Source organism: Phalacrocorax carbo, chromosome 14, assembly GCF_963921805.1.
Source record: "Phalacrocorax carbo chromosome 14, bPhaCar2.1, whole genome shotgun sequence".
Classification (NCBI taxonomy): Eukaryota; Metazoa; Chordata; class Aves; order Suliformes; family Phalacrocoracidae; genus Phalacrocorax; species Phalacrocorax carbo.
In genome coordinates, this window is record NC_087526.1 from 11,155,987 (window position 1) to 11,181,968 (window position 25,982).

The window sequence follows — 25,982 nt, forward strand, 5'->3', positions numbered from 1 at the left end:
GAGGTGCCGGGGGGGCGGGCAGTGGCGGCTGCGCATGCGCGTCCCCGCGGCGGGGTGGTGACCTCACTTCCTGTTGTGCGGGGAGGCGGCGGTGAGTGACGCCCCCCCGGGGGGACCCTCTGGACTCCCCCCCCCCCCCCCCCCCCCCCCCCCCCAAAGTCCCCCTTAGCGGGGTGGGGAGTCGCAGGACCCCCCTAATCCCCCTTCACACCCCCTCAGCGGGGCGGGGGACCGGCAGAGGGGCCTTCCCGCCCCGGGGGGAGCCCTGACAGGGCGCGGGGGGTGCGGGGGGCGCGGAGCCGCGGCCCGGGGGAGCAGGCCGTGGGGCCTCCTGTGGAGGCGGGGGGTGCGGGGGCAGCGCGGTCCCGCTCCGGGCCCGGCGGTGGTGCCTCCCCCCGTGGTGGGCTGCCCGCTGTCACGGGGGGTGCGCGGCGGGGACGAGTCGCCCGCGGCGGTGGCAGCGCCCAGCTGTCCCGGGCCCGAGTGGCGGTGTTGGGCTCGCAGGGCGAATTGAGGTTTTGCTGGTGGACAGAACGTATCTTCCCCTCTGTCACCCAGCGGAAAAAAGGACGCTTCGTTACCTTTGATACAGGCTGTGCCTGTTTTGAGACATCCGGAGTTTGGAGTTCACAGTGTGAAAGTACCAGGCAGGTCTGGTCAGAAGGCAGCAAGACCGCCCGGGGAAGGACGAGCATCCATTACACCTGTCATTTCAGTCTTGTAGAGACCATGTGCGTTCAAGACCTCAGTATCAAATTCAGATTTCTGTATTTCAGTTTGTTCTATATGGCACGATTGGTTACGTACTGAGACCACATCGATGGACTTGGAGGCTAAAGATGAAGAGGAAGAGAGTCTGCAAACAGCCTTCAAAAAGCTGAGAGTGGATGCAGCAGGGTAAGTGAGCAACAAACAGGACTGTGTAATTTGTCAGTTTCTTATTAGGTATTTCTTTTCTATTATTTTGAATCTCAAAACAAATGTCATTTGGTGAAAGATTCCTTACCAGGAGGAGACAACTGCGTCGCTTCATGCGAAATGCAGTTGTTGTAACTGTCTTAATAGGCAAAGCAGTACTTTATTATTGACTAATTTTGATACAATATCCAACTGAAATTACACAGTGGCTGTATGAAAACATGAAACAACTCCGCCAAAGCAGCGAATCCATTCTTTAACTCTTTAAGGTAGTCGCCTTGCGCGATACAGAAGTTGTTTATCCCTTCATGTAAGCATTGGTGTCTTCAGCCACGTTGTCAGCCTTTACTGTAGTGCATGAAGACTTGCTTGGAAAGTGTCTGAAGGGCAGCACCAACACTTTGTAGTCTCTCTGGAAATTGTCAGGCTAAAGATGAGCCCTGATCATTTCTGATTTCAGGGGATTTTGTAGGGTAAAATGTCTGCAGACATACAAAAAACTTATTCCATAACACACTGGGTATACTGATGACATGTAGTATAAGCGTCTTCTTTAAAAGTAGGAGTTTTAAACTTCCTTAAAAGTAGGAGTTAATAAAATTCTGTAGTCTAACGCTTTGTGAGGTAGTTTGCTTGAAGTCTTTGGGGAATTCACAGACAGAGAGAAAGCTTTGCATTGATAATTAATGTTACTTTGTGCATTCATCTCCGTAGCTATCAATACTGTGAACTTGTGACTTCCTCTGCATGTTAAAATGTATTTTGCTTTGCTACTTGTTTTGCCTACTTCAGGAGGTCTTCTGTAAACGTGGTAAAAATATAGTTGTCCTCTAACAAGGAACTGTGCTTATGAAGTGTACTGCTTTTGATGTGTTACCAGTGACAGGCTATGTGGGATTCGGGTTAATTCCTGATGATATCTTCTCAGGCATAAAAAGATCTTGTTTTGCAGGCATGTGTTTTGAACAGCTCAAGTCTTGTGACTAATCCCTTAAGATCAACTTTGGGCAGAGTACTTGGGCTCTTCTGCTAGATTTTCAACCTCATTTCTTACAATTTCCTATCCCGTGTTCCAAATTGCACATCCAGCCATCATAAATACAGATTCGCTTGCTGAGGCATTCGTGTTTGTTGTCCGGACCTCCAGGGCCAGATGGTTTTTTTCCATTCCGTGTTTATCTGGGAAATATAATGAGAAATTAAATGAGAAATAAATTAGTAATCTGTCCTTGTCTGTTGTACCTCATCCGCTTCTCCACTGACTCCTCAGCCTGCTGCTCTGGGCTCCTGACTTTGCATTTTAGATGAGTAGGAGTCTATCTTTAACAACTATTGTCTGACAAGAACATTTGGAACCAGAGTTGACATTCCTTTAAAGTGTCATTTTGGTACAAACAGGGCATGACATCAGCCCCTGGGCGTTTTGGCCTCCTTTCATTTCATCTCACCTATCTTTAGACACTTGACTGAGGTCAGTATAGTAAGAGCAGTTAGATAAATCTCTGCAATATCCTCTTTCTAACCACGACTATAGGGGAAGTCAAGGCTGCAAACTTCGCTAAGTATCTAAAGCGAATAGGCTGAATTTAGGCCCCCGAAGCAGCACGTTCAGGCATTACTGTAACATGGCATTTTCCTTTTTACTCAGATGTACTGCAGCTCTGTCTGTGGGCGATGGGACGGTTCTCAGAACACCGACGAGAGCAGCCGTGGATGGAGCCAAGCAGCAGCCTGTCTGCTCAAAGGAAGCGTGGCATGGGTAAAACATACCGTTCACAGCACTGTGCGCGTGTTTCTGGTGTGGGACGTTTAGCACTGCAATACTGTTTCTAATGAAAGTTGTTGTTAGTTAGTTGCTTCAACATATCTTTTTTCTCCTTTCTGTTACAAAACTTTACCATAACTGTTTGATATAATGTTTTTTAAGGGGCTTTCATCAAAGATTTTAAAAACAAGATTGCCTCTTCTCTTAGAGAGGGTACCTAAAACTTTTTTTTCCACTGATTTCCTCAAAAGTCCTTTTCTTCAAGTCTTACACCTTTGTAACCCCCTCTCACCTCTATCTTGGGTTATTTTATCTCTGTATCAAAGTACCTGGATATTCAGTGCAATTCTGCCAGCAGCTTCAACTGATGTCTGGGTTCTGCACTACAGTTCTGTTTGGGATGACAAAGTATCATTTGCTTAACACAAAAGTTTGGGGGGTTCGGGGCAGAAGTACCTTTAAATAAGGGATGTTTGTATGTGCCTTTCCTTTGGGGGAGCCCCAGTTTCTTCACACTCCTCCACTGTTCTGTCAGAGGTTGTAGGTGACCAGTCACCTGATTTTTCTAAGCAGGGAAAAAAAATCTAAAATGTTTTTAGCCACATTTTAGAGCTGACTGAGCTATGGTGTAGATTGTGGGGTTACCTACTTGCTCACCTATTGTAACCCTGCAGGTGTGTGAGAAAGCCTTCCAGAGGATCGGCACGAGTCCCACGTCGCAGGCGCTCCAAGTCTCCCGTCCTGCATCCTCCCAAGTTTACGTATTGCAGTATGAAAGCCAACAACCAGCTGAAACACAGAATGCAGACAGACGCGTCAAAGGGTAGTATCAGTTCAGACATTTTTGTTGCAGCAGATCACGGTACAAAGGACAGGCACGATCCTCACTTTGAGGCCGGTGATGACAGAACTGAACCTCTGGAAGCTTTCACCGCTGAAGAGCCTTTGGAGAATTCAGGAGAGAACTACCCTGCTCCCTCCTCATCCTTTGAAACTAGCTTGCATTCTAGCCAGACCTCAGATTTCCAGTCCTTATCCATGCTTAGCAACGGCAAGCAGTGCCCTTGTACGGACAAGAAATGCCAGTGCAAACAGTGGCGAACCATGGAAGTGTACTCTTTCTCTGGCTTACGGAGCGTCCTGTCGGAATGCGAAAAGGCAGTCCTAGGAGTCCATGCCCAGTCGCTTCAAAATCGATCCCCGTGTGGGGCAGCCTCGTCAGGTTCTCCCAGATCTTGTTCTGAGCAAGCTCGAGGCTTTGTGGATGACGTGACTATCGAAGATCTTTCGGGATACATGGAATACTACTTATATATTCCCAAGAAAATGTCTCACATGGCAGAAATGATGTACACCTGACTGAAAGCAATGGAGAATCCTGAATCAGAGTTTGTGATAATGGTTGGGTTAAATGCCTTGTCAGTGCCATGTTTTCACTGTTGTGTGTTTGATGAAATGTTTCTTTGCCTCATACAGTTTAGTTTTCTAATAAAATAAAAAATGGAATATAGTTTCCGAGCTTAGTTCTAAAAAGAACGCACTAAAGTATCTGAATACCTTAACAAAAGCACTGTAGATTGAATGAACTCCCTTTGTTTTTCGGTTTGTGCAGTGGATATTCAAGCTCTGTATGTTGTTTTCACTATGTTTGGGGAAAAAGTGTTTCAGTTTTTGTTCTGAAATTTTGCAGTGTTTGGAAGGTTCATTCTTTATGTGTCCCAGTACTTAGAGAAGTGTTTCATAGCTCCAGCTCTGTCCTCCTCATCCCGCTCTAGAGCGAAGAATGAGTATTTTGGATAGGATGGATCTGCTTTCCTTAAACACTATCTGGCTCCTTTTTAGCTGGATTAATTTGTGAATGCTTCCTCCTCACAAATTTGTTGGGAGGTCCAGAATGTGCGGGTGTGTGCGTGAACCCTTTCATAATCTAACTAGCTCACTCTTAAGCAGCTCTATTTTTCTGCGGATAAGCAAAGCTCTTAGAAGCAAAAATATATTTTGTTATTTGTGCTTTACAGATGGAATAATTTAGAGGGGTGTGAAGCAAGCTAACAGTTTTTTTGGGCGATGCTGTCTCAGAAGTAGAGATGGTGGAGCCATCTCTGCAGGTTGTTTCTGAGAATGTTTGATACACAAAGCATTTGGAGGTAGCGTAAACAAGGAGTGTGTATCGTACAGGCTTTGTGGTGTAGAACTGTAACATTCCTTCTGTTGAAAATATTGAAATAAAAAAATTTGTTGCTGAGACTTGCATTAATAAATGTCTGTCAAATGCCACCAGATTAAAGACTGAATAATTTGATTTACACTTATCTCCCCTCAAGACTTTTTTTTTTTAAAAAAAAACAACCCTCAAAGTCTGCTTTCCGAGTCAGCTGTACGCACGTGCTAAACGACCGTGTTTGAGTAAAATACTGTGATTTTTTTACTTATGTGCTCAAAAGTTAGTGGTCAGCAAGCCAAGGAATCACAAGCAGTTGTATAAAAATAGATTGTAGCAGATGAAGATAGTTGGCCTTGTATTCTGTGCTAGAGAAGTCTTGGACATTCTAGAAGATAATCACTGTCTGTAGTTTTTATTCCAATTATACCTAAAATTTACACTAAGAACCAGGAAGTTCAAGATTTAAAGTTCAAATAAATCCAGATAAGTTAACATAAGAATACAACTGAAACTTATTTTGCTCTTAAGTGTCATGCACTTATTTAGCATGCGATATTGGCTTGTACTCTCAAATTAAATGTAACTGATTTCTGATTTTTCTCAGGTTAGTACTCTACTGTCCCCTTCACCTTTCTCTTCCAGCACTATCCTGCATCCCTGCCTCCCCCACCCCAGCCCCTGTTTTGGTTTTCTTTACTTTCCCCTCTTTCTCCCTACAGTAAATCTGATAAAATACATACTTTGCTCTTAAATGTAAATATTTAGCACTAGTTATCTTTGCCACCACTGTTTTTAAAGGCTATTTCTGCTTCAGCAGAGGGTGTCTGCTCATGTTTCTGTTCATGTTTTGGTTTTGTGCCCTCTTCAAAATCATTGGAAGGTGTTGCTAGAGGCAGTATTTTTCCCTTTTAGTGTCTTTAACAATCACCCTGCCTCTCGCTGAGCGTTAACCTGGAGTCTGTGCATGTGAAGCTGGGGCGCAGCTGTTCAACACGCACAAGTAAAGTTACTTAAAGCCGAGGGTGGTTGTCCCTGCTCCCCTGCTCCCCTCTACAGCTGGAGCCCCACAAAGGGGCACAGCGAGGCTGTTTTCCCCAGCAGTGTGGTGTGTGGCCTGGCTCAAGGTCACCTCGGTGCCGTTGTTTCTGCTCTGGAGCTCAGTCCTGCTTCTCTTCAATAATGCATCCAGAAACCCCTGGAAGTGTTCAGTCTTTCAGCCTGGTGTTTCATCGCAGTGACTGACGATGCTGGAAGGGTACAAGGGCGTTTTCAGTGGTGGAGCAGGACAGCGCACAGCAGGCTGGCTCTCTCTGGGGAGAGTGGGGGAATTGGCAAGTCATGGAAGTTAAACTACTCCAAGATACACCCTGAGGTTTAGGGCTAAGAAGTGAATTCAAATTGCCAGAAGGCCAGGCAGGAGGGGAGAGTCTGGGAGCAGGTTCTCTGGGCACGTTGCCATAGTGTCCCGTGTGGGACAGAAGTGACTGGTAGTGAAGGGGGAAGGAAAGGGGAAAGGAGACAAAAACTCAGCGGTTTTGTATTCTGCCTGAATTACTGTTTGTGCCTGTGTTTAAGCATGTCCAGTGCTGCCTGCGGCAGAGGAAGGGCAGATATTTTGGGTTCTTGATTGCAACAATCAGGCTTGTAGCAAACGTACTGAAACATTGCTGCTGACATGCACATTGCTCAAACCATCTCCTTTGGGTGAAATGATGACCTTTAAGAGAGGACCCAAGCCCAAACTTACTGTTTCCTTCAAAGCCTTCCCGGTTCAGTTCATCCACCTCACTCCTCTGATAACAAGGCAACTCCTGCTTTCTGCTTGCCTGAACCCTCAAGCCTTATGAGCAAACAGCACCTTCTCTGGGAATGCCTGCACAGCACGATTAGCTTGATTGATGAGCATCAGCACTTGGCCTCAGCTGTGGCTTGGTACCAGCAGTTGCTGAGCACAGCCCTGCCAGCCTCACTGCTCCCAGCCTGCCACTGTACCTGCCCCACCAAGCCTGGGGTATTTTGTCTGTCCACAGGTGATCTAGGATGTGTCCCCAGTCAATCTACAGAAGAATATGTTTAAAATTTTCTGAGAACGCACTGGTGGGCTTCCAGCACGCCCAGGCCTCTCCTCAGATCGGCTCCCACCTCTCTACTTCCTGTGTCAGCAGATCCAGGCTGGGGATATCTTTCAGTGGCTTCCCCCCAGTCCCAACACTTTACAAGTTACTTGCCTGCCTAGTTTCAGGACTACTTCAACAGAAGTGGGATGCAGAAGGGCACCCTGGATCAATGAAATGTATTTCTTGCCTTACAGAAGCCAAACTGAGTCCTAGCAAAGCTTTACATTGGCAGATGCTGAATCAGGCCACCAGGGAAAAAAAAAATAAAAAAAAATTAAAAAAAAATCAATGGAGCTGATGCTACAGCCCGATTTCCAGCCCCTCCTTCTAAAACAGGGAAGGTGCTTCTGTGCCTGCAAAGTCCCGCGATCGGCTCTGGCTGCCTGCTCTCTCTCCTCCTCGTAACATTTGCATCAGCTCTGAGATGAGAGACCCTGGACTGTGTATTCCCACACCACCAGCACCCGCAGTCTTGCCCCGATGGCACCTTCTGCCAAGGCTCTGCTGATGCCACCGGGTCCGGCCGCACAGTGTCCTGTGGGGCAGCCCAGCATCATCCCCTTTCACAGGCTGTGGACGAGAGCTGGGGATGATCTCAAGGTCACACAAGGTCAGGACACCCCTAAAGCAGGCTGGCACCAATCCTGCCCCTCAAGCCTTCCTCAGTTTAGCAAACCAAAACCCGGATAAATAGCTAAGTGTCTCCAGAGGTGCCGCATACCTGCAGGACCCAGAGGGATGAAGTGACTTGTCATTTTTTTATTCCCAACGGTGCAGCATTAATTCATCACAAAATATACCACTAGATGGGGCTTTCTGGACACCAATCCACAGGAGGGAACAGCTTCTGCTTGGTCAAGCTGTTCCTTTCCTTTCCTAAACCTGAAGGTGTCCCTTCCCAGTGAAAGGGGCCCCAAAAGGTGCTTCCTGGTCAGCGAGGGTTCTCCTGCACCGAGCGGGTGGGAGGGGAGGCTGCGGCGCAGAAGGCAGGACAGCACCGCACGATGGGGTCAGATCTTTGTTCAAAGCCCCGTTTGCTCCGAGTTTGCAGCAGCGCAGGCCACTGCCCTGACTTTGCAGCCCTGAAGCAGAGGCCAAGCAAGAGCCTTTCCCTGTGGGAGCCCTGAGGGGTCTCTGGCAGCGCTTGGAAAGCCCCTGGCTGGGGAAGGAGGATGATTCTTGAGGCTGCTGCCTACAGGGGAGAAGGCAGGGAGAAGGTAGGGCAGGCATAGTACTTCCCAGCCTCATCCCTCCACCATCACCCTCCTGCATACCCTTGGGAGCAGGGCATCACAACACCAAAGGATTAATTTTCACCTCCCAACCATCAGAAAATTGCTCCTTTCACTATGTTTCTGCAGCTGGGTACCACTCCCTCCTAGTGCTCTTGGGTGAAGTATGCCTCAGTTTCCCCAATTGACCCAGCTCTCCCAAGCCCTCCCATTTCCCTTCACACCTGGGGCAACCTCAGCAGTCCCAGCCTGGGTGGAGATGAGAACAACGCATGGAGGAGCCACGCTCACACCCAGAGTCCTCTCACAGCCCCAAGACCAAGCCTGCAGATCCCTCTCCTCCATTCTCTCCATAGCTTGCCCCTATGACCCCCATAACCGGGCAGGTTTTACCCCCTGGCACTGGCAGCTAGCCCCATGTGTGGGAAATTATCTCCAGGCTGCCAGATTGCTGGAGATGGAGCGTGATGAAGCCAAGTGTCATAAAGCACAGGCCCACATGTCTCGTGTCCAGGTCGCTGTGTCTAGAAACGTGTCAGCTGCCTACAGGTATTTCCTGCAAACCTCTGGGTAATGCTTTTAGCCCCTGGAGAGCAACAGCTACAGAAGCCCCAGTGCTCTCTGGGCAGCAGAAACCCAGCTGGTTTGCAACTGCGACACACCTTGCTAATTCTGGAAATGACCCCAAACCGTACGTACTTTTGTGCAGGAGGGCTCATTCGGTTTGGCCGGGCACCCTGGTGCTCTGGTACAACAGTGAGGGCTCCGGGGCTCTACTCTGGTACATGCTACATAACATCCATTACGCAGTAATTAATCTCTGCTCTCCAAAAGTCACTGAATACCTTTAAAGGGCCATCGCTGCTTCTTTCCATGAAGGTTACAAGGCAGAGGAGACACCTGCTAGGCATTTTAAAACCAGTATCCATCAATATAGCTATTTATTATATATTTGCCATATCTAAACCAGTCAAAACAAATCTTAATCACTGCTGCAAAATATTCCTAAGGAGCTGCAGGGTTTGGAGCTGCCCCAGATTGCCAAACTGGCAGGCAGGCATGCAGGCAGGCAGGAGCCTCCACTGCTGACTCGCCTATTGAAGTGATGCCTGCAAGCGCGGCATGTTTCCGTGGGAGCCCCACCACGAGCGGGGACGGGCTGCGATTTTACTCACACCACCGCCACCATCCTCTCCTGTGACCCCCCGGTGCCCAGCGCCCTGCACTGCCCACCCCGGCCGGGGAAATGGAGCTGCCCTGGGAGTGATGCTGCTGGCAGGAGCCCATGTGATGCTGGGCTAGCGCCGCTCGCTCCCTCGTCCCTCTCCCCGCTCGCTCGCAGGCTGTCATGGCGACTCCCAATAATGTTACTCCCACCAACTGCAGCTGGTGGCCCATCTCGGCGCTGGAGAACGACGCAGGGAAATCCACCGAGGGGGAGGAAAACCAGGACCCAACAGACCCCACTCTCAAATCCCAGGACAGACTGGTTTTGTACCACTGGACCCAGTCCTTCAGCTCACAAAAGGTAAAAAGAACAAAAAAAAATCGCTCAACCGGGTTCCCAGGGAAGAATCACCTCCAGTCCCCGGGGCATCCTCTTGCCTGGGGAGGATAGATGCACTCGTTGGGAGAGCAAGGGGCTCATCCCCAGGGGTGGCGAGGGCAGCAGCGTGCGGCCAGGCAGCTCTTTTGTGCCTGTGGTTTGTGTTTTAACAGCATCTGCTTGGGGAGGGGTTGGCGGGGGGGGCTCAGCCAAATCCTGCTTTTGCTTTTGGAGTGCAGCTTGTACCAGGAGCTGCCTTGGCTTTGTGCTTGCTCACAGCCCAACCCTGGCATGGCCAGGAGCGCAGACAAAGGCTTAGCCAGGCCCCGGGACCACCTTGCTGCTGGGAGAGTGGGAGGCTGCCCCCAAGCTGCACTCCTTCCAGGGAGCAGACCCCAGTATGCAGCCCCCTGACAGGAGGCGATTTACCCTGACATTGCAGCGGCACCCTGGAAATCCTATTCCCGGGGTGCCCCAGCGAGAAATCACATTTCCCAGGAAATAGTAAATGCTCATTTTGCAGCACAGCAGCTGTATAGCAAACCCAGCCTTCTTCTCCCGGCCCCAAACCCCCCATATACGTTATAAACCCACACCATATATATTATATGGGGAATGGGCTATTCAGAGGGGTGGGGGGAACAAAAAGTTGCCCTGGTGCAAGGGTCCCCTGGAGCCCTGCAGCCCGGTGGGGAGGCTGAGGGTAGAGATGTGTGTTCCTACTTGCAGGCACAAAGACAGGAGGATGCCCAACGCAGCAGGGTGGCTGCACATGGTCGGCTTTACCGCCACTGGCGGTGGGTGACTAATCGGCTCCTGATCCGCGCCGATGAGGGATGCTTGTGCCCGGCTTCCCCGCCTTGCGCTGGGCTTGCTGTTATTTTTTGTCTTGCTTGGTCCGCCACCGGTAGCAGGGAGGCAGCGGTTAAGGCACTTCTTGTATGGGGTTTCCTACAACCGGCCTCACCTCTGTGGGGCTGGGGATGCTGGGGACAGGGCAGGGCACACCTAGAGCCAGCTGGCATGGCTTTGAGCTTTGCTTTTGAGGTCACTTGCAAGGAAAGAGCGTTTGCTGGAAGGCAGATGAGCACAAGCTGGGGTGATGGGCATCGCAAGGTGGGGAGTAGCGGGGGCTGCACGGGACCCCCCTGCAGCAGAGTTTTGCTCAGAGCCAGCGGCAGGTGAAGCTTTTTCTGCTCTGCCCCGGGAGCTGCTCGGAACCACCCCCACGGTGCTGGGGCTGTTTTTGGGAAGGATCCTGAGCCCCCACCAGGATATGGCCCTGCCTGCAAAGGGATTTTTAAAGTTGTATAGCCAGTGTTGGGTTTTTACACAAGATGCCTCATCACAGGTGTGCTGGTATTGTGGGGACCAGCTGGGGGGTCTGGGCATGTTTCATGACCACTGGCTGGGACCCCGCCTCAGGGCACTGGCAGGGGCTCCCCTTGCCTGCAGGCACAGGGGTTACCCCAGGAGCTGAGCCCTCCTGCCTGTGCTGCCTCATGCTCGGCAGCTACCTCCTGCCAGGCCTTCGGCCTCAGCTTTTTATAGTGAAACGGGGAAGCACAGGAAGCTTGGGGCTAGATGCGCTGGGAGGTCCTGACTTGGGTTTATCCATCAGCTGGGAGGAAAAGGCCAAGAACAAGTTGCAGTTGCGGGACCCAGGCTTTTCCTTGTTTGATTTTAAAAGAAAAAATTAATTTGCCATCCCTGTAAATAATTAATGACTAATTCTCCAGGAACTCTGAAGTACTCATAGAAATGCTTATATTTGTTAAGTTGTATTTTTAGCTGCTGCTAGCTGGAAGAAAACAAGTGCTTTTCCCTCATTCAGTGGTTCTGTAAATCGTGACTGTCTCACATCCCTAGAGCTTTTTGTTTTTTGTTTTTTTTTTCCTATTTGACATACTTGGTTCATAACAGTCAGGTTTTTATAACGCAGAAGCCTAAAATGCCATCCCTGAGTGCATATTCAACACCATCTCAAGGCACAGAGCAAAGCAGCAGGATCAGCCCTGAGGGCTATCCGTAGGCCATGGGGATGGGGGATGGTGCCCCACATCCAGCCCCACTCCTGCCTCCTCCTGCCCTTCTGCACCGCTGGACTCAGCTTTCCCACCCACGAGATGGGTGGGTGCCACCCCAGGGGTGCTGCTCGCTGGCCTGTGGCTAGAGGAGGGCAGCGGCCGGGGAGGTTCACGAAGGAAAAGGTGCAAAGATGGTGGGCGATGACCCTGGGCCAGCGACAGTGTAGAGGAGGAGGGATGCCATGCAGGCTGCAGGGGCTGCTTGAAACCCTCCACAAAACAGAGCCTTCTCCCTGTTCAAAATGTGCCTGGTAAAGCCAGAGCCCACCCCGAGAGTCGGACATACCTGAGTTAGCATCCAGGCCTCCTTCAGCCAGGCAGTAGCACCCACTGGGTGCAAAGCATAGCATTGCTGCAGTCTCTGCTTCCTCCTCGGGTATGTGCTGGGCTATGCTGAGACCCACAGCAGCATCACTGATTCCCCCAGCTGGGAGCTACTGCCTCTCTCCACCTGCTGCAAGGTCTCAGCCCCCCAGCCCCTCCGCCTGTCGCATGGGCCACCAGTGACCAAAGGGAGGATGGTCCATGATCCTGCAAAGTTAGGATGGGTTTGGGTCTCCCCCATTTGCTGGGAAGGGAAATCCCTGCTTGGCTGCCTGGATTTTGCAGCTGCCCCCTGCCAAGAGCTGCTTGGCTTCTTGCAGGACGAGGTGTGTCCTGGCACATAGCTGCGCTTAAGCGGCAGGGGAGGGCCAAGGAGGGTGATGGGGTGGCGGTGGAGCTCTCGGGGTGCTTCGAAAGCTCTCAGTACTGGCTTGGTGTGTGGGACTGAGCCCTTTCTCCCTGGCATCTTGCCCCAGGTGCGGCTGGTCATCGCGGAGAAGGGGCTGCCCTGCGAGGAGCGGGACGTCAGCATGCCCCTGATGGAGCACAAGGAGCCCTGGTTCATGCGGCTCAACCTGGGGGAGGAGGTGCCCGTCATCATCCACAGGGACAATATAATCAGTGATTACAACCAGATCATTGACTACATGGAGAAGAACTTCACGGGAGGTAAAGGGCTGTGTCTTGGGGGAAAGTCGGGTCTAATCCAGATGCCATTTGCCAAATGCACCCACTTTGTTGTTTAAAGTTTCAGCTTTACCCCAGAAGACCAGCAAGCCACCAGACTTCTCCAGACTTTTACATTTTCCCATGAAAATGGGGGATTTCCAGCAGAAATCCCAAAATGTCCCTTGGAAGTGCTCTGGATGGGGTGTAGCTGGGTCCCCTCTTTTTCTGCCTTGGAGGCTATGCTCCCAAACTGGACCATTTCCCCCCATCCCCATGGTGGATAGTGTCATCTCACCAGAGCCACAGCTGGGGCACAGCCCACAGAAATACTTCTGGCTTTGGCCACTTTTGTACTTTGGCCTCAGGTAATGGTATAAAACCCCCAGTAATACCCATAAGTGGCCCTGCTGAGAGAAGGTGGGCTTGAGCCAGGAGCTGCTGCCCTTCCTCAATGCTTTCTCAATGAGCCCTGTGCCACCAGCCATGGGCGGGAGATCCTGCCACCGCCTGTGGTACTGTGTCTCAGAGAAAGCTGCCTCCTTGAAGTCGAAGGAAGCCAGTGGTGCTGGGGACCCATGGGAGATGATGTGACACAAACCCAGAGGAAGGGACAGCCAGGAGAGGGAAGCTTGTATCCGCCCTGGAGCAGGGCTGTAGTCAGCGGCCAGCCGAGCCCAGTGCACTGGGATGCTGAGACAGCGCTCAGGGGTGGCTGTTTGTATGGCCGCTGCAGCAAGCAGCCTCTCCGCGGCATCTCACGTCCCTTTGACCTCATTTTCCCAAAACTGCAGGCTGTCAGGCTGGGACGCTCTGCTGGGGAGGCTTCAAAGCTGAGCAGGGAGCTCAGGCTGTGCCATCACGACGTTCGCCCCAGCATCAATCCCCCTTGCAAGAGAGACATCAAAAACATCTCAAAATAGCTCCCGAAGCAAGGGCGTCTTGCCAGCTCAGCTGCTGTCCTCTCCCCTGCCGTGGTAGTGCTGCTTGGCAGAGGCACAATACTCGCTGGCGGGGCAGCAGGGACGGGATCGGCCAGGACGAGCCCATGCTGGCAGCAGCTCCCGAGGAATGGCAGCCACAGCTCTGGGGCCAAGGGACAGTGGGGACTGTCGATCCATGGGGCTGCAGTCCCTGCATTGCTTTGCCCAGTCTCTGCAAGGGGCAGGTGGTCTGGCATATGTGACAACAGGCTGTCCCTGGTGGGAGGGGGGCACAGCACTGCCTGTGTGCTGGGAAACTCCTGTCACTGGGATTTTCCAGCCAGGTGCAGTTCCTTACCTTTTCACTGAGAAATGGAGAGGTAAGCTCTGGGGCAGAGGGAGGAGGACCTGGAGCATCGCTCCCTGCTGCATGCTATGCCCCGAGCCATCACCCACCAATTCTAGCTGGCAAAAGCATTACCAGGATGCCGTGGTGCTGGTCTGAAGGGGAACCACCCACCTGGCAGAAACATGCAGAGCTTGAAAATGCCTCAATAAGAAGGTATATTCACCGAGTTTTATTTTCCGCTGGGCTGGGAGCATGCACTTTTCCAGCTGCTTACACACACCCTGAGGGTCAGCTATCAGTAAAGGGAGGAATGATGAGCAGTGGCTTTCCTTCCCCAAAAAAGCAGTGAATAATGTCAGTAAGCCACCCTTGAGGCTGCTTTTCACTAGGGCATGGCCCAGCAGCGCCAAGAAATCACTGATGGGCTGGCTGGTAGCAACACCTCTCAGAGCCTGGGTGATGGGTTCCTCCAAGGGCTGCAGCCCTCAACCCTGCCCTTCTGAGCCTCCTCATCCCACCTTTGCCTGGCCCATCACTTGCTGACTATATGCAACAGCAGCCCATACGTGCAGGTCCGCTGTGGCGTCCAAAGGCAGAACAAGTGCCATCCCACTGAAAAACCTCCCTGGGACGTGCTGAAGGACACGGGCCGGCTGCCAACACACCACTATTTCATTGTGGTCATTCCATCTTGGTGCCGGACAGGGCAGTCGCTCTGGTTTCCAGCCTTGGCATTAGCCTGTCAGGTGCTGGCTGGGAGCCCTGTGGAAGGAGCACACATGTTATAGGTCAGTTATTGTTACTTCATTCAGCCAGTCACTTTTCTTGGATGGAAAATCCCTGCTTGGAGAGCTGGAGTCCAGGCAGTGAGCAGCCTGCAGGCAGGGAGGAACTACCAAAACCTCCCCTCGCTTAGGGGACATTAATGCTGGTGCCCATTGGTCAGAACAACTTTACAGAGCCTACCAGCAGACACAGCCCCAAATCAGAGCTGCTCAGAGGTTTGCATTACAGGAGCTGCCAAAATTTCCCTGGCCTCTGTCCAGCTGCAGGTACCAGCTGGCAGGACACTGCCCAGGGCAGGGTGAGCTGTGCATCTCCGCTGGGCAGGCATCACCAGGCTGTGCCCACAGCCTTCCTCTGCCAGTAGTGGGGCCGGGCAGAACTCTAATTTCAGGCTGTTAATTAAGGAGCCAGGTTGGCCATGTCTGCCAAAGTCCTTCTGCCAGTGTGCCTTAACTCGGCCCAAGACGCCGGCATGCAGGGATCCCTGCACTGCGGACAGCATGCGGGCAGCCAGGTGTACTGAGCCCCGGTGGTAAATTTACTCACTACCTATTAACTGCTATCTGCAAACACCATAAACATTTATGATCCCATAAAAAAATAGACCTGATATTCTTGGGGGAGACAGGAACTACATCTTGTTTGTTGTGGTGTCATCTGCCATGTATTTTGAGCTGAAAGTGTAATAAAAAGAGCAGGATGCAAACTGCTGTCTGCAAAAGATTATTAAAAGCCAACAAGGTGAGGAAGAGCAGAGCCAGCTGGGGCGAGGGATGCTCGCTCCTGCAGCCAAAGCACCAGCTGAGCATGGAGGAAAGATGCGCTGGACTCCTTCTTTGGTCATCAGCTCCCTCATTACCCATTTTGAATGGGATTTTCAAGGAAGCCCAAGAGAATTAGGTGCCTCATTGCTACTGGTGTAACAAGTGTGTAATTCAGGAGAACCCAAACCCACATCCCTGTGTTTTAGCTCTTTTCTGCAGAGTGGGACAGTTTTGTTCCCCTTCTGAGAGATGTGAAACTGCAGTGTACAAATTCAGGGGCTGCAGAGGCAAAGGGCTTGCTACGCTGGGCTCCTGGGGACGTGGGGGCTCTGCAGGTCGAGCAACAACACATGTACACGTCCCTGTGGTCCTGTAGGCTTGCCCATCTTGGCATGTGCTGGATGCGCTCCTGGCCTGGATGGGCAGTGGGGAGAGGGCAGAGCCAAGCGTGGGGTACCCTTTTGAGTTAACGCACCGCCACAGCCAACCCTGCTCAGAGGTAGCTCAAGCCAGGACCGCACACTAGTGTCCCGTGCAGGCTACCGAGCCACTAATGAGCATCCTGCTAATACCTGTCCCTTTGCCCTCGCAGAAAATGTCATCCAGCTGATCCCTGAGCCGGGCAGCCTGCTGCACTCACGGGTGCTGCAGTACCGTGAGCTGCTGGACTCGCTCCCCATGGACGCCTACACGCACGGCTGCATCCTGCACCCCGAGCTCACCACCGACTCCATGATCCCAAAGTACGCGACCGCTGAGATCCGCAGTAAGTTGCCTCTCCAGCGGGGCTGCCCAGGGCCGGTGCCCATGGGACAGCTCCCCCAGCCCTCCCTTCAGGCTTGGTTTGGCTCCGCAGCTCACCCAGCCACCCTGCTCTTGCTCGTCTCCCCTTTCCATCAACATGAGCAGGGACAGAACTGGGAAATAGCAAAGCACAGCTCATTTGGGAGCTGCAGGCACCCTGTAGAGGCTTCCTAACCCCAGGGATGTCTGGGCTCCAATGGGCTATGCACGCTTCTTGCCCAGCTCTTTCTAGGGCACCTGAATGTTCTCCTTCTCCTGCATGTTCCTGCTCCCTCCGATAGCTTTAAGAGCAAAGATGGGAGAGTACAGCCAGATTGAGTTGCAGATAGTGGATAAATTGGCATAAGACTGTGTACCTGACCTTCAAGCACTCATGAAACATTGACAATGCTTAATATAACTCAATGGCAAGGATTGTTCCTGGAGGGAGTCCCTTGCCAGAAAAGTGACCTTGTTAGGAGGACACCGGTGTGCCCCACATCTCTCCCCTCCTTTAGTCTCCAGACCGAAATGGTGCCCAAAGCAAACATTGTTCCCCCCTCAGTCGCTTCAGCTGTCTGGGTCGTGATGGTCCCTCTGAAATGGGATGCACTCGCACACAAAGAGAAATAGGCCGTTTGTGAGGTGTATCGCATGGTCTGCCCAGCAGACTGGCACCCTGCACAGGTGGCTTTCCCTGTGCCACCAAGTGTCACCTCCAGCCCCAGACCTTGGGCAGATGCAGGGTGCAGAGCCCATCCCCTCCCCAAAGGCTGCTGCCATGACGGCTTCAGATGCTGCCTGCCTCGCGTCACCTCCCCAGAACTCTGCTGAGGTCCTTAAAAATATCTCCCCATCCAAACCTCCTTGCTGGTGGCATTTTTCCCAAGCCATTACAACAGGCGGGCTGTGGGCAGCTCCATGGGATGCCCCCGTGCCAGCGGTGCCCTTCATCCCCAGCATCACCCCTAGGCCCAGGCAATGGCTCAGCTGCCCTGTTGCAGTGGGTGCCGAGGCAAATCCATGTAGTTGTGTCCCAAGGAGACGGTGAACTGAGGGCCAGGCTTTCCCAAGGGGAGCAGGGGAACAAAACCAGGCTGATATCCAGGCTTCCCTCTGAGTTACAGTCCCAGGAGAGCCATCTGGGTGCCTTAGCAAGCACAAGCTTCAAGGCTCGTGGCAGAAAACATGGAGTTTCACCATTTTGTGGCAGTGTACAGCCTGCTGCTGGCTGCTGCCCCAGCCAGCCCTGGCACCTCCTGCACCCGCACATCAGCAGAGCCAAGCCCTTGTTGGAGGAAACAAAGAGGGACAAACAGATGGCCCCTGGCAGGAAGAGATTAGCCCAGCTTCAGGTAATTTATGTCATCCCTAATGTGTTACTCTGCATCTCAGATTCTCTTCTCCCATTTACTCGGCTCCTTTCCCTCCATTAGCTCCCTTGCACAAAGCCCTTCACATCCTCCCTGGGAGGGAGGGAGGTGGGCGTCTCTCCTGTGCTCTTGATGGGCTCTACGCTACTGAATCTCATCACTGGACAGCTAGCTGAGGCAGGAGAGCTTCATTCTGGAGGGAGTAACCCCTCCTGTGCTGCTCCCTGCTGCACTGCTCTGTGTGCTCACCCACACATGGGCAGCTGGCTTGGATGTCTCAAAGGATCGACCCGCTGGGGATGGAGCTGCAGGAACCAGGTTATGGGGAAGCTCAGGGATGTTCTTAAAACAGTAAGAGACAGAGACAGAGATCTGCTAGCAGCTCTAATATGAATCCAGCAGAGGAAATGAAGAGCTAAGACCTGGCCTGGACTCGCCATGGCCAAGGATGGGGATCTGCTGTACCCTGCAGCCAGTGCTGCCCTGCTGCGAGTGGATGAGAGGGCTGAAGAAGGCACGTGCCCTTGGGAGGGTGTGTGATGCCTCAGCCACCCACACGCATGGCAGCACGGCACCAGGAAGCCATGAATTTGGCCCATTTTAGCTCTGGTGTGTTTTTCTTAGTGCTACAAAACCATTTCACATGCAGGATGAGGTGCTTTGCTACCAGACACAAGGTCATCCCTACCCCTGCCAAACACAGCCCCCCCAGCTCCTCTCTTTATCTCCCCACAGGACATTTAGCTAACGCCAGCACGGAGCTGATGAAGCTGGACCACGAAGAGGAGCCGCAGCTATCAGAGCCCTACCTCTCCAAGCAAAAGAAGCTCATGGTAAGTGGGTCAAAGCCATGCACATATCTTTGGCAGTGGGGGGACATGACATATAGACCCTCCATGGGCACCTAGTGCCTTGTGTCCCTGAGTGGTTGCAAGGATGCATGTCCATCCATCCATCCTAACCCTGCTGTCCATCCAGGCCAAGATCCTGGAGCACGACAATGTGAACTACTTGAAGAAGATCCTTGGTGAACTGGGGATGGTGCTAGACCAGATCGAGGCTGAGCTGGAGAAGAGGAAACTGGAGTACCAAGGTAGGTGCTGGGCTGGATTTATGTGGTATTTTTCCGCATGAGGCCAAGGTGCAACACCAGAAATGGCTGATGGCTTTGTACCTGATGAATGTCCCCCACAGGGCAACCACCAATGGGGCTGGGGCTACTGCTGGGTTCTTCTGTTTTTGGATGCACCAATGTCATTGCAGCCGTAGTCTTACTAACCTCTGGCAAACCACCCCTGCTGCGGGGAGTCCCCGCACCCCTTGCCACAGGGGCAGTGGGACCCCTGTCCTTGAAGCTGCTCTGTGGGAGCTCCAAAGACAAGCAGGGTGGTGGCAGGCCCTCTCCACCTCAGCAAGGGGTCACCACTGACTGATGTCCTGGCTGATTCAGGGACAGGCTGACCCCAGGCTCCTGCACCACAAGGAACACAGACTTCTGAAAGCACAGGGCTGGGGATGTGTCCTGCAGCGAAGCCCCCCCTGGCCACATATCCCAGTGGAGTGCAGGCAAGGAAACCTGATGGGAATTTGAGGGGCCCTGGAGGGTGGGAGACTTTACAGGACCTGCGTCAAATCCCAGTGGGTGGGGGAGAGCGACACCAGCCACCCCCAACATCAAATACATGCTGCTGAGTGCCTGCAGAGAGCCACCCTGGTGCCCTGGCAGACAGGGATGCATGGGCACAGCTGGGCATCTCTTGTCCCGCCACCACCCCAGGATGACGCCATCATCCCCTTGTCCCTGCTGCCAGCACCACGGTGCCAGGTGCGGAACAGAGCCCAGACACAGTTAACCAGGGGATGGCCCCACAGCTGCCCCTGCCCTCAGGGCCGACCTCAGCTGCAGGGAGCTCTGCGTCACGCTTGGGGCAGCACCAAAGGGCCCTCGGAGGTGCCAAGGTCAGGCCCTGCAAGGCACTGGATTGGGGATTTGGTGACAGCCCTGATGCATTCACAGCAACACCCTGTATTGCCCTAATTGTCTCACACGAACACCCTCATTAACTGATCTTGAGAGCTGGAATAGCTCAATGGAATTCAGCCTAATGAGGTGGCCTCAGAGGACATCCCGGCTGCCTGGAGCAGAGGGGCGGCTGCTGCTGCTGGCACCCAGGTGCTCTGCTGTCTTGGGTCCTTGCTGCTCCTGCCCTCTGCTCTGGGCTCCCAAACCCCCCTCCACCCCCATACCCATGGCCAAGTCAGGATGTCAGCAGCGGACACAAGCACCAGCCCTTTGGCAACTTCCCAGGAGCCGCAGTGCAGCAGCTCTCCTCCCACGCAGCCCAGGCTGCCAGCCCGATGTGCAACGACGCAGGCAGGGCAGGGCAGGGCAGGGCAGGCAGGAGAAAAGTAGGAGATGCTGCAGGAGCACAGGGTGGCCGCCTGCCACAGGCACCCTGCTTGGCTGGGGCAGATTGATCTAAGCTGGGGCCGCTGCAGATGCAAAGGGGACGAGTTGCCCTTGCCTGTGCTTCTGCCCTGGGGCACCCCAGAGCCAGGTCCAGACCCCAGCAGCAGATGCAAGCCCAGAGCCAGGAAGGGTAGGGCCAGATCACAGCTCTCTCCCAAAGTCACCATCCTCAAGTGCACTTTCTCCTTTGCCCACAGCAGCGCCCAGGAGTGAGGCAGGCAACCTCAGCCCTGCTTCCCTTACCTCTGAGAGAGCATCCTCAGGGTCGGCAGAGCACCCAAGAGGCTCTAGCTGCAACACCCCCACAGTTCATTAGTAATTGAAAATATTTATTGACTAATTAGGCACAGGCAATCTGTCCATTTGGGCTGTGCCTCTAGCAGGATTAGGCAGGCTGCCAAGCGGCTACAAATGAGGGCTCTTAATTACCAGTAATTCCCCTGGCCTGGCCCAGCACCACCAGTCCCTGCACAGGGGTGCAGTAAAGGTGCTACTCTCTCCCTCCCAGATACAACAGACACAGGACAGTGGAAAAGCCCCAAAATAAAGGCTTTGGTGTAAAGCTGGGGGCTTAGGCTGGATGGGGCCAGGTTTTGCCCCCCTTCCGCTGTTCTTCCTTACCTGCACCTCTTGTTACCTGCCATAGCTCCAGCCCTGCTCCTTAGCATTGAAAGGGCATGGAGGGAGTGTTTAACACTATCCTGGCCTGACCATGCTTCTTCCAGGCTAACAACAGCTTGGTTTATTCCTGGACATCTCTGCAGTGAGGCTGCTTCCAGGGTCACCCCTTATCAGGGATCAACAATGCTCTTGTGCCTCTCCTCATACCCAGCATTCACACTGAGCTCTGCCTCCCCCAGAAACCCGGCTCTAAGCGCGGATGTGCCACCAGTTTTTGTGTCCCAGAGCTGGGTCCCTGCTGCAGGAGAGGGGACAGAAGCAGGACCTCCCTGACAGCACACAGGGAGAGCTGCCAGGCCGGGCCAGCAAATGGTTTTGATTCCTGAGGATTTCCTACATCCCTAAAATAGGACAAGTTAACATGACACTCCTGAAACAGGTCGCGGTACAGCCAAGGACAAATGCTGCTGCTCTCCCCAAGCACTACCACAGCAGAAGGGGTCACTGCACCACATCTTCCTTCGAGGGGGGGGCCAAGGGCCCTTTTCCAGGGACCTCCTAGGTACAGGAGGATGCCATCTCCTGCTGTAATTTGTATCTTCACACAGGCTATACATGATCATCTCATATTCCCGGCTTTGTGGCCGCACATATCCTCCATCACGTAGCCTGGTAGATGGGGCCTGAACTCTTGGGATATCGGAGAACTGAGAAAAAACACCCCAAGTCTAATGCAAATGCTCCTGCCTTTGTGGAACTTATGAGCAAGCCTTTAGATGCCCACCCAAGGGCTTCTTCTTACCCTGCCTATTCTGTCGCTTCTCTCTTCAGGGCAGAAGTGTGAACTTTGGCTCTGCGGATGTGTCTTTACTTTGGCCGATGTCTTGTTAGGAGCCACCCTGCACCGCCTCAAGTTTCTGGGACTCTCTAAGAAATACTGGGAAGATGGCAGCAGACCTAACCTACAGTCCTTCTTTGACAGGATACAAAAACGCTTCGCCTTCAGGAAAGTTCTGGGAGATATACATACCACGCTCCTCTCCGCAGTGGTACCTAATGCCTTCAGGCTGGTCAAGCGGAAACCTCCCTCCTTCTTCGGAGCCTCCTTCCTGATGGGATCTCTGGGGGGAATGGGATATTTTGCTTATTGGTACTTAAAGAAAAAATACATCTAGTGCTGGCTGCTCAGTGTTTAGTTTGGTGTCTCTGTGCTGTGTGAAATTATGATGAAGCCTCAGTAACTGTAATGAAATTTGAAGCAAGGTAATGAATAATTATATTGTTTAATGTAACATTCCATAGTCTAGAAGTAGAAACTTATACTGCAAGGAAATAAGACAACAACAACAAAAAAATGCGTCAACTTGTAAATGCCTTTTTTTAGGTTTAAGTATTCAACTCCAACAAGAGGCTCAGGGGTTCATGGGCTCAGCCGTGCCCACCGGGAAGCAGCGCTGCCTCCAGCACCGGCCGGCTCCAGTGGGAGAGACGGGAACCCTGGGAAGTTTCCCGACACCCAAGTTCAATAATGGCACTCGGATACTTGGTCCTGTATGTTTGTGTTTCCAAATTGTTCACTGGCCACATTTCATACACGCAGGTAGTGAGGACTTTCTTCTAGAAGGCGTTGTGCTGTCGTGCTCAGAGGCTTTCCTGGGAGCAGGGTGCAGTAGCTGGTCACAGTCAAGGTGGATTTGTGTTCTTCAAGTATCCATTTTTAAAGTTATTTTCATTAAAAGGAATATTTTTTATTGAGCTGCTCTTAGAAGGTATCCACTTTCTACGTCTGTTTTTTGTGGGCTTTTTTAAAAGAATTTAATGTCTGTCTAACTGCCACACTTTTTTCCTGAGATAAATCATTTTGACTTCCATCCTGAGTTTTTGGACATGAAGGAGATTATTGTTTTAAGCCTTTTGGCTCTGTCTCTTGAGTTTTCCTTCATGGATTTGCAAAGCATCTTTCACCGACTGAGAATATCTGGACTCTGAAAAAGTACGACCATTTTCAGAACTTTTCAGCACTTTCCTGAAGGCACTTTGGCTTTCTCTTCCATCAGGGGCTCTTTTCTGTCATTTCCTCCTGTGTGTTTTCTTAGAGACACTTTGCACAGAATCACATTGATGACTTTCTTGTGCCTTTTGCATGTTGGAAAGAATAACGGGCCTCACTGCTACTCACGCTTTGAAAACTGAGATCCTCAATAAACCATATGGGAGGAGTAACGGCTTCACATTTCTAAACGTGTTCAACATCCTTCTAGTCTTATTTCAAAGCATGCCCATGGGCAGATGGATATGCAGGTCGTTTGTGCTTTTTCCTCATGTACAGCATTGGTATAAAACTCTCACAGAAACAATATGTATTCCTCTTCCAAGGACTCATTTCTGTAAGTGCTCAGCCCACTAGGGCCTCCTCTGGCTGGTTTTCCAAGTGCTCCGGTGATCCCTACTGAGTCATGCTGCATCTCTAGGCTTGGGAACGTATGCCAAGCATGGCTGAAGCAATACAAATTGCATTTGCCTCCAACTCAAAAATTAGCTTTATGTATTTGAAAGCAGCAGAGTTTCCCAGGAGCCTTGGTTCTTGATAAAACCTGGCAGCCATGCAATTGTGAATATTTAGCAAGAATTACAAGGGATGAGCACACACAGGTCAGACAATGCACAAATTCATGTTGTGCTTGTCACAATTGTGTAGGCTGGTCTGACCTGCTTCTGGAATGCAATGACCTGCGTAGCTGCAAAGCTGCTATGTTATCCATATTACCTTCAGTGCTTAGGGCCACACTTAAAACTGGTGTGTAAGAACCCAAATCCACCACCTGCCCATGCAGCCCAGGCACCTGCAGCCGAGTCTGCCACGTGAAACATTACCAACACACATTCTCCCAAATACCATTGTTACAATTGATGGTATCAATGACTTTAGAGGAAATAGTTATTTTTCAATAGGGAGACAAAAGGATCCCCCGAGGTCATCCCTTTTGCTGAATTTGAAAGACGTAAGAACCTACATGATGACCCATAGTTCATCTGGGCCAATAGCTAATACTAAACTTCCCAAAAGAATTTATAAAGCTACACCGACATGAAACCCTTACCAGGAAGTCATCCTTCTACCTTTGTCCGTCATCCTACACACACATTCCCTGGTGATCTCCAAAAGCTGATAAAATGCACATACCAGGTGTAGAAAGCAATATTAATGGCGGTACCAAGTCAGGAAACCCAGAGAGAATGAGAGCAAATACTTGCTCCGTTCCCAGGATTTCAGACGGAGAATGAGGCAGAAGCAAACTGCTTAGCAAGACTGCTGCTGGTCACTTTGATCCTCTTTTTTTTTAAAAAAAAAAAACCAAAACAAAACCAAAACTGACAAAGAATAAATTTTGAATCATGGAGCAAATCAGAGCTCTAAACAGTGGGGAAAATAGGCATTTGTGGGTTTTTGGAGCACACTGTTATAATGCAACTGTTACAAGGAAGCCAGACAGAGCCAGCATCTGGAACAAGGCATGGGTCAGTTCTGACCAACACATGAGAGCTGTCAGTCATATCACTTCTTGGGCTGCTGGGAGGCCACAGGTGCTGTAGTGGTGAGTTTTGTATAGGTTCTCAGCTAAAGACTGTTCACTAGCAAGCCTTTGTTTTGAACTAAATTAAAAAAAAAAAAAAGCAAAAATCTATGAAGCCAGTGCCACTCCCTGTCACTGAGCCTTGTTTCCCTGCTGTGGTAATGAAAGAATACCAGGACTTTGCTCCAGGGAAAAGCAATCTGCAAGAGCGATAAAAGACAATTACTGTGACAGGCAGAGGCCAGGGTGATGTTCAAGACCATGCTGAAATGAGCCAGGAGATGAATGTCACCACCCTGATCAATCCAGATCAGCGAGCTACTATAAGCAGCCCTGTGGTGATTACAGGCTGTCATCATAAAAAGTTGCTTTTGCTCTAGCTGATCTGAGCTGATAATCAGAGCTTTTCTGCTCTAGTGCCACTTAAAAGGGGAGACCACCACACTACATGGCCATAAGCCAGGCACTGGCCCGATGTTTGGTGCCCAAGTCGTTTTCTGTACACAGAAATACGAAAAAGATAGCAAAAATGTGTTTTCTCACTCCAGGATTTTATGCTTTGCTCTCAGCAAGGTGTGGGGTAACAGCAGGACCCAAGGGGTAAGGCTGGAAGGTGAGGCACCTCAGAGATACTATTTGGAGCAAATGTCTGCTCTGGGACACCTTACAATTCGCTGCTGAGCAATTCTGTAGCAACTTGCTATCACTGCAGCACTGGCTTGGCCACACCAGACAGCAGAGGGAATGCCTTGTGCTGTATCTGGCACCACCTGTGTACCTCATCCGACCCCAGTTAGGGTCCTTCTTAGGCTTTACCCTGTATGTACTTATTTACCCAAGCAAATTTTTAGTCTTCAAAACCTCTGGGTTTTAGAGGAAAATGTGCTTTTAGGCACCTCAGGGCCTGTATCTGTGCTGAAATGCTGAACTTGTAATTATCAGAGGGGAGAAAATCAGGGCCTACTTAAGTCCAAGCCCTTCTGAGCACCTCTGAGATGGAGCTTCATGACACAGAACGAGCTGTGGGTACCCAGCATGCAAGGATCAGTCACTCCCTCCTCCCTCCCAAGCCTCCTGTTTCACAGGCTCCCAATGGTCAGATTTGCAGAACTACAGCTTCTGAAACCTTTTTACTCCTCTGGGTTTTGCTCAAGAGACTCAGTTATGAAAACTGAAAATGTATGTGTAAGCCTTGCAGCTTACTGGCAGCCTTCTCCTTTGCTTGTCGAGGGTTGGAGAAGACCTCTCCATGCAGAATAAAGGATTTCAAAACCAAGCTTGCCAGAGGACACGGAACACACCACAGGGCTTGTCTGTCACAGGTTGCCAAAAAAATTGAGATCAAGGGCTGCCTAAGAATACTGAGTGACCATCTCATGGCCCTCTACAAAATTAATTGCCGAGTCTTGCTCTATTTCTGAATGAAAAAAAACCCACCCTTACCACCCAACTGCAATTTCAGTATCCTGGCTAAGGAGGAAAGGGGGATGGTGTAAGAGCTGCTCCTTCAAGCAAGGGG

General features: G+C 51.5%; 2 protein-coding genes across 2 annotated transcripts; both read left to right on the forward strand.

Annotated features, from left to right (window-relative positions):
- Positions 1 to 11: 11 nt before the first annotated feature.
- Positions 12 to 4,928, forward strand: LOC104041985 (oxidative stress-responsive serine-rich protein 1). Its single transcript, XM_064465703.1, has 4 exons — positions 12 to 91; positions 777 to 897; positions 2,567 to 2,677; positions 3,358 to 4,928. The coding sequence occupies exons 2-4, from the start codon at positions 821 to 823 to the stop codon at positions 4,040 to 4,042; spliced, it is 873 nt and encodes a 290-aa protein (XP_064321773.1). The 5' UTR covers positions 12 to 91; positions 777 to 820; the 3' UTR covers positions 4,043 to 4,928.
- Positions 4,929 to 9,270: 4,342 nt separating this feature from the next.
- Positions 9,271 to 22,660, forward strand: GDAP1L1 (ganglioside induced differentiation associated protein 1 like 1). Its single transcript, XM_064465704.1, has 6 exons — positions 9,271 to 9,724; positions 12,630 to 12,822; positions 16,234 to 16,407; positions 18,533 to 18,630; positions 18,776 to 18,890; positions 21,720 to 22,660. Exons 1-6 carry the CDS (start codon positions 9,545 to 9,547, stop codon positions 22,061 to 22,063), a joined length of 1,104 nt encoding a protein of 367 aa, XP_064321774.1. The 5' UTR covers positions 9,271 to 9,544; the 3' UTR covers positions 22,064 to 22,660.
- The last annotated feature ends 3,322 nt before the right edge of the window (positions 22,661 to 25,982 follow it).

Coding starts and splice junctions, on each gene's coding strand:
- LOC104041985 (XM_064465703.1), top strand. CDS start 821: ATGGACTTGGAGGCTAAAGATGAAGAGGAAGAGAGTCTGCAAACAGCC. Junction 898..2,566: donor CTGAGAGTGGATGCAGCAGG/GTAAGTGAGCAA, acceptor CTTTTTACTCAG/ATGTACTGCAGCTCTGTCTG. Junction 2,678..3,357: donor TCAAAGGAAGCGTGGCATGG/GTAAAACATACC, acceptor GTAACCCTGCAG/GTGTGTGAGAAAGCCTTCCA.
- GDAP1L1 (XM_064465704.1), top strand. CDS start 9,545: ATGGCGACTCCCAATAATGTTACTCCCACCAACTGCAGCTGGTGGCCC. Junction 9,725..12,629: donor AGTCCTTCAGCTCACAAAAG/GTAAAAAGAACA, acceptor ATCTTGCCCCAG/GTGCGGCTGGTCATCGCGGA. Junction 16,408..18,532: donor CGCGACCGCTGAGATCCGCA/GTAAGTTGCCTC, acceptor ATCTCCCCACAG/GACATTTAGCTAACGCCAGC.